The sequence below is a fragment of the Lonchura striata genome, chromosome Z, assembly GCF_050655825.1.
Source record: "Lonchura striata isolate lonStrDom1 chromosome Z, ASM5065582v1, whole genome shotgun sequence".
NCBI classification, from domain to species: Eukaryota; Metazoa; Chordata; class Aves; order Passeriformes; family Estrildidae; genus Lonchura; species Lonchura striata.
Window position 1 is genome coordinate 31,058,861 of NC_140740.1, and position 13,729 is coordinate 31,072,589.

Below are 13,729 nucleotides of genomic sequence, written 5' to 3' on the forward strand. Positions count from 1 at the left end.
GATACTCAGTCCATCGAGGGAACAGAGTCTCTCCTGTGCCACAGACCCCCCAAGAAACACAGCTCCAGATCCTGTGTTTCCATGTCACACATGGCACCGCCTGGAGAAAAAGTTTGCCATGGTGACCCTTCTCCTTTCCATGCCCAGTGCTCTCACCACTAAATGCATGGATGGACAGACTGCCTTTAGGATTTTTACTTTCAAGGATGCCCTGCCAAGAGGGGAGGAAACAACAGTTCAGTTTTTCATTGTTTGGGACCACAGTCCCCCCCATTTTCCCCTGGGGTCGAGGGCTCAAGAACAGAGATCTTCTTCTCTTCTATTTCCTTTCCAGGGCAAGGGGGCGCCACCACAAACCCCCTAACCTTTTCTCTGTTCACTCCACTTTTGTCTTTTTCCCAGCTGAAGCAGGTCTCTTGACTCACTGGCATTACCATATTTTTCACAGTGGTTTTCATCATGAAGTAAATAGTACAAGAGATTTTGTCGTCATTATCAGTGGTAGTAGCAGCAGCACATATTGAAGATGTAGTAGCTAGAGAATTACCAATTATGGGTGAAGTGGCTGTTATGGAAAAGTTTATAACACTACAGTGATGTCAGAACTCAAAATGTCCCTCAGACATTTTTGGATGTTCCGGGTCCAGGTCAGAAGCATTTGAGACCCTGGCACACAGATGGAAACAGCTGTGATTTTGGATTTGAACCATGGAACGATTTACCAACTTTGCAGGAAGAAGTCACAAAAGTTTAGATATTATAGTAGAGATAGTCACAAAGTGAAGGGAAGAATTTTTGAGTGCTGTACAGGGGGGTTTTAGGTCTTGTACATGGGGGTTAGAAGTTTTAAGATGGAGGGATTTGGGCCTGCCCTGTCCTCCCTCTTCCTTCTTCCTTACCTCCATGTTCTTGGTGATGTTGGCACTCAGATTGGTTTAGAGTAGAAAGGCATTATTTAATATAGGCAATAGGCATTGGGGAAAAATGATAAACATTTAACATGTAATGTATCATTAAGATAGCAGCAGCCCTGGGCAGGGAGAGAGAAGAAGCAGACGGGAGTCAGAAAGGATGTCAGGGTGTGTGTGTGCCTTTGCCTGAGCTGCTGAGCAAACCGCAGCAGTTCAAGAAGAAAATCTTTTAGATAACTTGCAATAAACTACCTTGAGACTGGACAACAGAAGACTACTGAGCCTTTCTTTGAAAGCACAGATTGGAGGAGAGACTTTTCCACCACACAGAGCCACCCCCAACCTAGAGGTGAGCTCCGACACAGTGACATGCAATTATACTGTAAGAATTTTAAGTTAATTTGGACATTTCCTTTAGACTTTGACACTACAATATGAATCAACTAGTTACCCAACAAAATTAGCAGATTCTTTAGTACAGCATGTGCATGAGCCCTGTAAGAGTACGCTATCCTTGATGAGCAATCTTCTGTGTATTTGTATGCTGAAAGTATACAGACAAAAACCAATATATTTCAAAAATGCGGACAAAGGCAGCACGAACCTTATTAAAGGCTTTTAAATTGCACTGTGTTCTCATGTGTCCATTTCCCAAGGCAAATAACCTTTCTGCCTGACCAATTAAATCATAAATAAATGACAAACAAGTTAGTTTGGGTTTTTTTTTTTCCAGCGTGGTATGTTCATGGCAGTTTTACAAGCCTAATGAAAACATATCCAATACAACAAGTATCTTCTACTGCTTTAGAAGACAGAAGGTGCAAAGAAAAAAAAACCAAAATATCCACACTGTATCATTTTCTGAACTTTTAACAAGGAAGCAGACTTTGGCAGGCAGCTTTCTTTGTAAATAACTTCAATTAACAAATCAATAGAAGAACATTCTTTCAACAGCTTAACTGTTTACATTAAAGTTGGCTGTGGTTTCCACTGGAACTAATAGGAGTAAATAAATAAAATAGTATTTAGTTTATGCAGCACTGCAGTCATTACAGAAAGGCCAGGAAAGCCAAAAACTAATGAGCCTGAGATTGTTGACATTTTCATGCAACTTGGCTCTACAGTCTGGCAAAATACCTGGCACCCTGACAAACTTGATGCCAGACAGCTAGCAGAGTTTTAAATTTGTTGAAGAAGGTGAAGCAGTAATGGCGTTTAAAGTGTGCCATTGAGATATAAAGAAGTTAAACTCAAGTCTTACATTGCCAGCTTATAATTCCCAATCTGTTTCACAAGCTCAGATGCTACCACAAGAAAAGACAAAGTAGAAAGACTGTGTAACCAAAACATCTCATAAAAAAGTCCTGAATTTCCCAGGGAAGAGAGGAACCTAACAATCCAAGCAAGAAAGAGGAAAAAAAAATTTAAATAAAAATTTTAAATAAAATTTTAAATAAAATTTTAAAATTTTATTTTCCAACAATACAGCACCATCATCTTGGGTCTGGTAGGCTTGGTAGTGCCTTGCATGCCTGCACAAACACATGACTCTCAGAAACTGTGGCTGACTCTCCCTCTCAGTCTGGTAGCTTGGTGTGAAGGAACACAGGTTCTTCAGCACCCCATGTGTAATAAAGGTTCAAAATTAAAACTGCAGTGAGACAGGGAAACTGAGATTAAGACACAGTTAACAGTAGCCATTGACAGTACATTCCAAGTACAGTGAGGCGTTCAAACAGCAACTGAAGTTGTCTAAATGCAGGCTACAAATCTCAAGTTAAATTTACATAAAATCTTACTGCACTGTTGTTTTTTCTTGTTTATTGATCAAAAGAGGATTGTTACAAATTTTCTTTAAGGGTAACATTGCAAAAATCTATCCAGGCAGGAATAACAACTTCTAACACTAAGTGTCAGATTATGGGTTTTTTTCAGTTTTAAGTTTGAATTGCATGAGTGACAGTATCTTCAAAACATGTTGACCAAGTTTCAATAAAACCGCCCTTGCTACCTCCATGGAAGGAATAGGTCATTTCACACTTGAAATGTAGGTCTCTCTTGCAACTTCATCTTATCTAATATAGTATTTTAAACAAAGAATCTATTGAAATATATACTTTATTTTTAATAACAAAACCAAGACTGAGTCCTAGTTTGAAACAAGCACATGAAAAAAGGGAGTTAAATTAAAAGCTCACTTCTGCACCAAATGAAGTCAAGGGAATTCTGTCACTGATTTTTAATGAAAACAGGATCAGTGCCCACACGTATTTCAGAAGTTAAAAGAGCTAAGTTCTTATGTCTCTCAATCCACAAAACAATGCTATATCCTGTTACTTCCAGTTATGAATTTAACCCTTATTCCTTTCAAAAACTTTTTTAAAACCCTATTAAATGAAGGTATTGCTATAATTTATTATGGTAATACAGAGCACACAACAGAATTCCCTTCCTAAATTATATTTAGCATTAACATGAAAGTAGATAATGTCTATCAGACAAAACTCCTTTAAAAGAATACACATTACTATTAAAATAAAGATTCTGCAGTTTATCTTCAACTGAATGCAAGCAAAAATATATATTTACTGGAGCTTCATATGACAACCTGTATGGTGAAAATGGTTAAATATTAAATAGAATATTCAGTTAAAGTATTCTAGTAAAATATTCATTTCTGCCATAGAAGGGTAGAAGAATGGAGCTGTGTTTAGATACTTAGAAAACTTCAGAATAACTGAACAGTATAAAACAATACCAAAAAGGCCATGTGCAATGTGCTGTTCAGACTTCCTGATGCCACTTAGCTGTGAGAGCACTTTAAATGCTATACTGCGCTCTAGTGTCCTTTTTCTGAAGAGCAGCACTTCTGTCAAATACACTGATTCTGATCTAGCATCTATCTTATTAAAAAGCACTCAGTCGGTTTCCTGATATAATGCAACAAAATTATGTATTTCAAAACAGTGTACCCGATATTTAACAGTAAAAAGTTATTTCTTTAAAATATGTTGATTTTTATGGAATACAAAATATCTCTTTTATTTAATCAGGCATCAAATTCATTAAGCCATTCTAAACAATTTTCTAGCTACTGGGAGATGATGCTTTTATAAGGTAAACAATCAATTCAGCAAAAATAGTTTTTAATGCTTAATATAGCAGTCACCATATCAAACCTCAGAACCACATTGATTTTTACCACTCAAAGCTTTGCAGGCTTCAGGTCCTAGGAAAAAATACCCCACAATAATGCTTTTTTTTAAATAAGAAAGTTAGAAGTCTGTTGCATGAATTAAACTTTCTTGTTTAACTTGAAAACACTAGTTTTATTCCTAGCGTAGTATGTATTTAGCAAACATGCTTATAAAAAGTTAACGAAAAACAAGGTTAGACTGCACCTGCATACCTCATTAAAAAGCTGACAGGAATAAGAAGGATCACAATAATTACTGGTTAATTTTATGCTCATAAAAGTATCATGGTCTGAGAGGCCACTGGTATTAACTTAAACAGACTGCAGCAGTAAAAAGCTATAAACAGACTCATAAAATAATTCAAAGTTGGACAGCTTGGGACTCAAAGCAAGCACAATTTCAAAGGCTTTGAGCCAACTGCTGTTAGCCTACCAGAGTCTCACCAGGCAACATAGCATTTAACCCAGCAGCTCTAGCATTTAACCGCTCACAGAAAGTTTAATTAGTTTTTTGTGAAGCTGAAACACAGCTACATTCTGATTGAAACTGACAGGACAGGACAGGACCTCTTTTCTCACCAGGGGATGCTGCTGGCCCATGCTTACCCTGCTGCCTACCTCTGCTGTGGAGTGGTTCCCTTGCAGGCCAGTACACAGGCTGAGAGAGATACCAGGGCTTATTTAGCCCTGGAAACTGAGCTTTGAATATGCTGCATTTACTGAGGTTCCTCATGACTAGACAGCTGTCAGTGTCTTTCTGAACGGCAGCTCTAACCTCCCGCAGTACAGCTATTGCTCTATTGCTCCCTCCACCTGGCTGTCACCTGCAAGCTGGCTGCCCATACCTTCCACCCTGCCTTCTACCTGGGCACTGGGAGCATGTTCAATACCTCTGCCCACAACATAAACCCCCACAAAGACCTCTCCCACTTTGAACTGTAGATTGCTTGAGCTCACTGGACCGGGACACTCTCCTTATTTTGTTTATTTTATAAACCTATTACCTAGTCTGTATCTTGCCAGCTTGACTTTCGTAGAAAGCTCTCAAACACTCCCTTAATATTCTTAAATTCAGACAAACATAACCACCCCCTACTCCAGAACCAGAACCTGCCATCATGGTCAGATGCAGTTAAATCCATTAACTAGTCTATCGAAGAAGGGTATGCTGGTCTTCCATTTGTCTCCTGCCCGTATTTGTTTTAGTGCTACATTGACTTCATTAGTCCTCTGACAGCACCCCTACTAAATTCCTTCCTGACTCCTCTTCCAACAGTTACAAAATCTGCATTTGCCAACATGAACTGAATAAAAAATGAAAGCAGTGGCTCAGAACATAATTATATTACAGCATAACCAACTTACTAGATTTTGACACATTATATCCACTGCACCATTATAAACGTCAAAGACATTACTGAACCAGTTTTAAAGGCATAAGCTCCACAATATTTGGGTGCCTAGATATCTTCAAAACCACTTAAGTTTAAAGCACATATTCATCAGCATCCTTGTTCACTTTTGTAAGGCATGAAGCACCTATAGGTGTAAGTAGGCTTGGTGTATACTAGGGGTTATTTTTTAACCTACTTGGAGGTGATATATTCTAAAAGGCACTTAAAATCAACTTAATACATTGTATTAGCTGCCTGCTTTTCATGCATTAGGATTTTTAAAAGAACTTTGATGCTCAAGGGGAATTTGACATAGATCTCCAGAAGAATCAGCACTATTGGAATTCATTGATCTTTCTTTCGTATTTTAATGAAGAAATTTCCTACTAGAAAGCACAATTAACAACCCCTTCTATTAAAAACAAAATAAATTTAAACCATAGTGATTTTACAGCCTTACAACTTATTTGTTGAAAATTCTAACAAGGAGAATTTCGGAAGCTTCTAACCAACAATTCTAATAAATCAAGGGTGAAGGCAGAAAAGTGACTTGTTCCTAAATTGCTTAAGTGTAATACTGAATTCAAAAATGCAAGGAAAAAACAAGTTCCGTCCATTATAAAAGTGAATTGGACTGCTATTGTTTCATATACATAGCAAACCCTAAGAACCTCTGAATCACCTTTTTTCAGATCCTCCTTTTTTATAAAATACCACTGTCTTGATTTATCATTTTACATCTGTTAAGAATATACTCCATTGTTAACAAAACTAGCCTTATCTCTAATTAACTTTTCTGGCAGTAGATTTCCTCAGACTGTTCAGCATCTGTACTTAACCCATAAACTCTAAGTGCTTTTTAGATAAGGAGTATTTTCTTTCCATTATCTGACAAAAGCATCAAAATATTGAATTCCTGAACATTTTATATTCATTCCAATTTAAACCACTTACTCTCTTCATAGTGCACAATTTACCTACTTTAAATTTCATTAAACTGGACTTTGGAATAAATAGAAGTGCTAAAGTGCTAAACAGAAATATAGGCTACAATGCCAATTCCATGATATCATAAGAAAATAAAGGTATTTTATAATAAATCTTGTAAGGTTGAATAAGCTGATACTGTCAATTCACACAAAAGTGTGTATTAAAAGGCACTCCTTCCAAATGTAGCATGCATGCATAGTCAATGTTATTTAATATTTTTTGCCTTTTGGACAACAGTTGATTGACTGCTCTAAAAAGGGGAAAAAGAAGAATAAGCTCTCAAAAAATTGTACTATCAATTAATAATATATAAAAACTAAGGAACACATGTAGAAAGAAACAAAGATAAGCCACAGTAAGTATTTGGCTACTCACTAGGTTAAATTCATGTTAACTTTACAACATAGATGACCTACTAACTATTACTTTGTGCCAGAAGAGCTGTAGGATGAGGCCTTCAGAACTTGTTTGGTCCATTTTCTTTACATGTTCACAGGAAAACAAAAATTAAGTACTGCAAGGACAGTAATTAGTAAACTAATACAACTAAACATTTCCATGAAATTAAATTTGAGATTACAAAAAAATCTTTTGTTAGAGATAGTCTGCAGTCTACCATATTGACATGTTAAATAGATTTAGGAACAGAGTTCAAGAATTGAAAAAGAAAAGAAATTTGTACCATATATCATAGGCATAATTGGTGTAACTCAGAAATTGTATGTAGAAAGATGGAGAAAAAAAAAGATCTGTTGACTATGTCTTGCAAGCGAAAAGACAGGTGTGCTTCTTCTAACAGCAGAGACAACTATTAGGCTGACAGATACAGGAGTCTGAACTGAGGTTATTTATTCCGAGCAAAAAGCATTGCAGATTTTGATGAAAAACATTTAAGCAGAGCTTGTGAAGAAAAAATATAATTCTGTTAAAGCTATAAAAGTGCCAAGTGAAAACTGAATCCAGTGTTCAGAATACTATTTGACTTAAAAAATGAGAAAGGGACACACAGGAGCATTACAAGGGATAAATGTGAATGGGAAATCAGGGGGTGGAATGGCATACAATCATTAAAAGGAAGAGAGAGGAGTCCAACAAACAATTATCACAGCTGAAAGGGAAAACAAACCAAAAAAATTATCAATGAAAGAAGTCAGAAAAAAAACATGTGGAAGAAGTCAGATGACCCTGATAAATCATTCTCAGACTATTCAGAAGAAAAACTAAATTCTAAGAAATTCTAGGCATACTGTTTCAACAAAGGAAGAAGCTTTGAGTGATGCACCTGAAATAACAGGAAAACTGTTTTAAAAATAAAACTCAAACTGAGGGAATACAAAAAAAAAAAAAAAAAGAGAAAAAGAAAAAACAAACAATAGGTAATTGAAAAGAATCTAACTGAATTAAAACCAGTTAGTCACAGCATGCTCAGACAAGATCTAAAGTACTTTACATAATAAATAACTCTGGGATATGTCAGGGCTGGTTACCCTCAAAAAAGACAGCGCTGCAGCTGAAATTTACATATGCCAATATCAGATGTAAACCCCAGAAATTACATTAAAAATCACTGGATTTGCTGCACTTAAACCGACTATTATTTGGGTATATGGATAACAGTCTTCAGCTACTTTAGTAACCCCCACAGATTGGAAAGTAAAATTAGTATTTTTTTAGGTTTTTGCTTTGTGCTATGTTTACAAAAATCAAAAGCAAATCAAGAAAAATAACCACTGGTATTTTTTAGTATTCCTTACAATTAAACTGGGAAGGCTCAATTCCATTTCAATGTTTAAATATTTTTGGCCTCTTTTACAATACCCTACCATCCCCAAGGAAAAGGTGTACTTGGTGTAATTACAGAATAGAAGCCAATCAAACCTATTACATTGTTTTAACTAAGAAGATTATTCTCTGATACAGTTCTTGTCTTTGGGAGTACGCCTCTTAACCTAGAGTTATCCACAGATCTTATGCGGCCAGCCTGACATATTCTTCTTCCTTTTTTAATGCCAACAGATCAAAAAGTATGCTAACCAAGTCAGCTGAGGGACAAAATCAGCAGCCTGAAAAGATCTCTTCTCATTAATCTGATTACAATATAGCATGAAATTAATAAATGCCTTTGAAAAGATGACTAAAGGACTAGATGTTTTTGTATAAAAAGAGGCTGAGAAGTTGGACTATTTGTCCTGGAAAAGAGAACACAAAGGAGGACATTATGCCTGTGTAAATGACTGACAGGATGGAATGAAGTTAGGCTCTTCTCAACAGCACCCATTATGAGGGCAGGAGGCAAAACACTCAGGTAAACTATGAAACTCCATCGGAACACAGACAGAGTCAAACACTGGAAGAAATTCCCAGAATGGTGTGGAGTCTCTGTCCTTGGAGATATTCAAATCCCAGCTGGACACAATCCTGGGCAACCTGGTCTAGCTAATCCTGCTTCAGCAGGGTCCTGGACCCAAGATGATCTCAGAAGCCAACCTCACCCATTCAGTATCTAAGATTCTGTGATGTAAGCAATGTTGACATGACAGAGTGACCAGGCTACAGCCCCAGCTGAGTATGTCAAATTGTGAGGGTGGTAATTGACAATTATGTCCTCATAGGAAGTGGTGTTCATCTCCAGACAGTAATAACAAAAACATGCCAATTGGAAAAAAATCATCCCGAAGTACAAGTAATAAAAGGCTATGAAGCTATCTTCTTACAACAGCCATTGCTAAAATACTTAATGCATGCTTATTTCATTTTCTGCAATTGTTACTCAAACTTTAAAAATTCATGTTTGCACCTAAATACTTTAACAGTGTGCTATAAAGCAAATGCATATATTTATTGTGCTGAAGAAAGCCCATATTGCTTCTTCAGACTCAGCCCTTATATGACATAACAGAATTATTAACAAATATGTGACACTTTTATAAGAACACTACATTTTTCCTAAAAATATGAAGTAGTACCATGTCATGAAAAGTCATCATTGAATTATCAATGCTATCAAGAGCCCTCACAGCACTCAAATTCACTGTAGTTATTTTAGATATAGGCAAAGGGAGTATTTATATTAACAGATTCATGTTACTCCTTTTCTTATCCCCCACCCTTGAAATACATGTACAGCAGCGCAGCATACATAATAGCAGAACTGAGAAAATACCAGTTGCTGTTAACCTAACTTTACAACATAAACCTGCCCTGCAAATATAGAGGACAGTTCCCAGTAGGTATTTGTTGGCCTACATGAGACCTAGCAATGTTCAGAGACGACAGATAACACTCACAGTTTAAAGTCATAATTTCTCCTGAAAATATTACCCAGAAGTTCTCTTATAACAATGGAATTTTCCATATGTAAAGTCAAGAGCAAGAAGTCAATTGTGTATTCATGGCTTTTATACTACCAAAGAGTTTTTTCCCTAACAGAACACTATGTATCCAAGAAACACTGAAATCTGACCCACAGAAGCTCACAGAAGCTCAAAATGTTAAATTACTATCACACCACAAAATCAAATTGCTGACCTACATTACTTCAGTTGTGGGGCCTGCTCATTTTGTTTTTCAAGCTAATAGCAACTTGGAAACTATATTAAGCCTATTCTCCTATTTAAATGGTTGGGTGTGGGGCTTCAACTTCTGAAAGCAAGTAGAATACTTAAAGTCAGCTATGAAAGCCTTAAGAAATTATCAGTTCAAAGTTTATCACCACTAACCTTTTGGTTTTGGAAGACAGACTATGTATTAAATTCTTTCCTCAAGAATAAAACAGTCAACTAACTGCACATACCTCATTTGCTTATTTCATTCTAATTCTCCCCCATAAGCTATTACAAATGCTATTATTTTCCCCACCACCACCACAGGTATTAGGAAGTTTCAAACACATACCACTTAGAAACATCATATTCCTTCAGGACACTCAAGTGACATTCATATTATCCAAAATGAAAACTTATCATCCTTACTCACACATTCCTATTTTACATCTTGACTGACTGAGCACTTGTTAGCAAGTTGTCAATCAGCTGTCTTGCCACTTCTATAAATCAGAATCAGAAGTCAGTTGCCCTGAGGAATCACCAGGGCTAATGATGCTAAGGAGAGCCCATTCTTCCATGCTTTTGTACTGAATTCAGACCTAAATTGCATTCATTAAGGAACCTTATGACAAAAATCTAGAGTTCAGAAAACTGAGGAAGTCAATTAAATACCCCTGGCCCCAGCCAACATGATATTGTTAAGGGTAATACTGCTTCCCATGAGGCACCCCTAAGTTACAGCATTACCCACTTCAACTCCAAGTCATGCCACAAAAGTCATGATCAATGAAAAGCATAATTTAGCTATAATCTTGAAGAATAGCATGGAAAGACTACAGTGCAAAAATATACTGAATGTACAATTTAGTCTTGCATTGTCACCACCACAAAAATATCCCATACATTTTCCTTTTTTCTTAAAAAGCATCTCTGTGGTCTTTTCATTCTCATTGGTTTTTCTGCCCCCCACATTTCTTTCAGAGGCTGTGCTCATTGTTCCAATACATCTCAGAAGGAGCAGTACTTCATCCACAACTCTTTAGGAAGCTGATGTTTTAATACTCTACATGGTAATGAGGAGCTGGACAAATACTTTGCATCATGTTTACTATGAAAGAAAACAGAGATACCTATTCTAGAAATCATTTTTGTACTTGACTCATCAGAGAATCTGTTCAAAATTTAAGGACCTGAAGTAGATATTGTGAAACACACTAACAAAACAACAGCAGTACTCTACAAGCATTTTAAAAGAACTCAACATTAAAAAGCTCAGTAAGGATGACAGTGGGTTAACTCGTACTCAGCCAATTCCTTGCCATGTAAGGACTAGAAATGCTGAGCAGTAAGCAACTATTACAAAAAAAAAAAAATTTAAAAAAAAAAAAGAACTTCAAGAAAGCAGATTGCTAATGTGAACAGAAACTAAAACTGAAAATAGGGTTAGTAGAACCTTACAAAAATACATGATTTATATGAAAAGAATTGGCATGGCTTTAGGAAAAGGAAACCCTACTTTTCAGAACCATTTAAGACCTCTGAAAGAGTAATAAATACAGGAATGAGAGCACTGTAGTTGACAAAAATCAACTTTGGCTTTCCAAAAGAGTACCCAAAAGGTTACTAGGAAACTAAGCAGCTATAGGATGAGGAAGAATCCTTATAAATATAAACAGAAATATATCACCCAAAGTATAAATCTCTAGCTGGCTTGCTCATACCTGGAATACTATCTGCAAGGGAGGAAGGTAGAAGCCACAGTCAAAATAAAACTTAATTCCTCCCCACAGTGGTTTGTAGGCCTGTGGTGTGTCCTTGCTAGCCAGATGTTGCTGATACATGGAATTTACATAGGTTCAAGGGGGAAATTAACTTAAAAAAAACCCACTATATTTAGTAGGGGATATTACAGAACCACATCCAGCTCAGTAAGTTCTTCGAGCTAAAAGTTATTGGAGAAAAATAAGGCAGCAAAATGCAACTGTCATCCACCTGCTTGGTTTTCATCTTTCATTATCAACTATTGCTTCTGACTCCTTTTTCTAAGAGTGAACACTTAGAAATACGATGACTTGCACAATACATATTTTTTTATTACAGTTTACATATAGGAAACTCGCCATCAATAAGCTTCTGAACTCTGACACTTGAAAGAGATTGCAGCTACACTGTTAGCAAAATTACATACCTTTCCACTTGTTTCACCAGTGACCAGGAACAGATCAATCAGTATAGGTGCTGAGCTTTTTTCCCTGGCACTTATGCACAAGCATTTCAGTTCAGGAACCTGCACTCGCTTCATTAAAAGGATGTACATACATAACTATAAAATTAGGTTGTGAGGTATTGTGAGGTACTTTGAAGTCACTGCCTTCTTCAAAAAGACATGTGAATTCCAAGCTGTATTAACCAGTGCTTGAATGGATTTCAAAATTAGCTGTAAAGTTGTTAGGTAAGGCTAGTTTCTTATTTTCTTTTGACAAAGCATCAAAGACAGCACAGATGTACTGAGCATCACGTGCCTCGCTGCACGGCACTGAGGGGACACATCTTCCCTTTTCCCTTTGCTTTTCAAAGGTGAGCATAGAGATAAAAAGTGTAGCACTCTATGTGTTGAGCCTCTAGATATTCCCCACCACATTTACCGACTCCTTGGACAACAGTGTAAATTGATATTACGTTATTGCTACACAAGAGGTGCGTACATGCTTTTAGGACATGATGGCCTCAGGACAAGAGGCAATGAACAGAAACTGAGGCACACGAAGTTCCACCTGAACAGGAGGAAGAACATCTCTACTGTGTCTGGAACAGATTGTCCAGACAGGTTGTGGAGTCTCTGTCACCGGGGATATCCAAGATCCACCTGGATCCCTCGCGGCGTGCTTTGGGACGGCCCACCTTGAAGAGGAGGCTGGAGCGGATGACCCCGCGCGGTCCCTCCCAGCCTGACCCGTGCCCGGGCTGTGCGGTGCCATAGGCGCTGGAGGGCGCACGGGGCGAGCGCGACCCCGCTCACGCCGACCCGCTCGGTGTGGGTGCCCCCGCGGGCAGCTCGGCCCCTGCCGAGCCCCGACCGCGCCCGCCCGGGGTCTCAGCGCGCCCCGCGGCGCCCCCGCGGCCCCACGCCCGCGTCACCTGCAGCGCCCGCACACGGGCCGCCTCTCGCAGCGCTCCACCGGCAGCTCCCACAGCCCCTCGCAGCCCTCGCCCTCCTCGCCCGAGGCCGTGGCCGGGCCCGGATCCGCCCCGCCGCCGCCGCCGCTCCCCTCCATGCCGGCGTGGCGAGACCGCGAGGCCGCCGACCGCCAGGGGGCGCCATCGGGCACGAGAGCGCGCGGCCCCCGCTCACGTGAGGGGGTGGCACCGCCCCTTCCCGAGGCACGTCCAATAGGAGCGCGCAAAGCACGGCGGAGCCCCGCCCACTGGCGCGGTGCCAATGCGACCTGCTCGCGCGCCGCAGCGGGGCGCGACCGGCAGGGGGCGCCATCGGCAAGCGGCTGTCGCGCGGTCGAGAGCCCCGCCCCGCCCGGGGAGCCCCGCCCGGGGAGCCCCGCCCGGGGAGCCCCGCCCAGAGCCCCGCCCCGCCCGGGGAGCCCCGCCCGGAGCCCTGCCCGGGGAGCCCCGCCCAGAGCCCCGCCCCGCCCGGGGAGCCCCGCCCGGGGAGCCCCGCCCGGGGAGCCCCGCCCGGGG

At 39.5% G+C, this 13,729-nt stretch overlaps 1 protein-coding gene across 27 annotated transcripts in view; it reads right to left on the reverse strand.

The window, feature by feature from the left end:
* DTWD2 (DTW motif tRNA-uridine aminocarboxypropyltransferase 2) overlaps positions 1 to 13,380 on the reverse strand; it is a 121,202-nt gene extending 107,822 nt beyond the window's left edge. For 10 of the 27 annotated variants that reach the window (XR_014951531.1, XR_014951529.1, XM_085567478.1 and 7 more), the window contains exon 1: positions 6 to 13,044. Coding sequence is in view for 19 of the 27 variants with exons in the window: in XM_085567478.1 (XP_085423604.1) it covers positions 6 to 274 (269 nt within the window). In the remaining 8 variants the exon portion in view is untranslated. Of the gene's footprint in view, positions 1 to 5; positions 13,063 to 13,174 lie in introns of those variants that run through there. The other 17 variants (XM_085567484.1, XM_085567486.1, XM_085567483.1 and 14 more) reach the window with 10 other exon arrangements.
* Between the last annotated feature and the right edge of the window lie 349 nt (positions 13,381 to 13,729).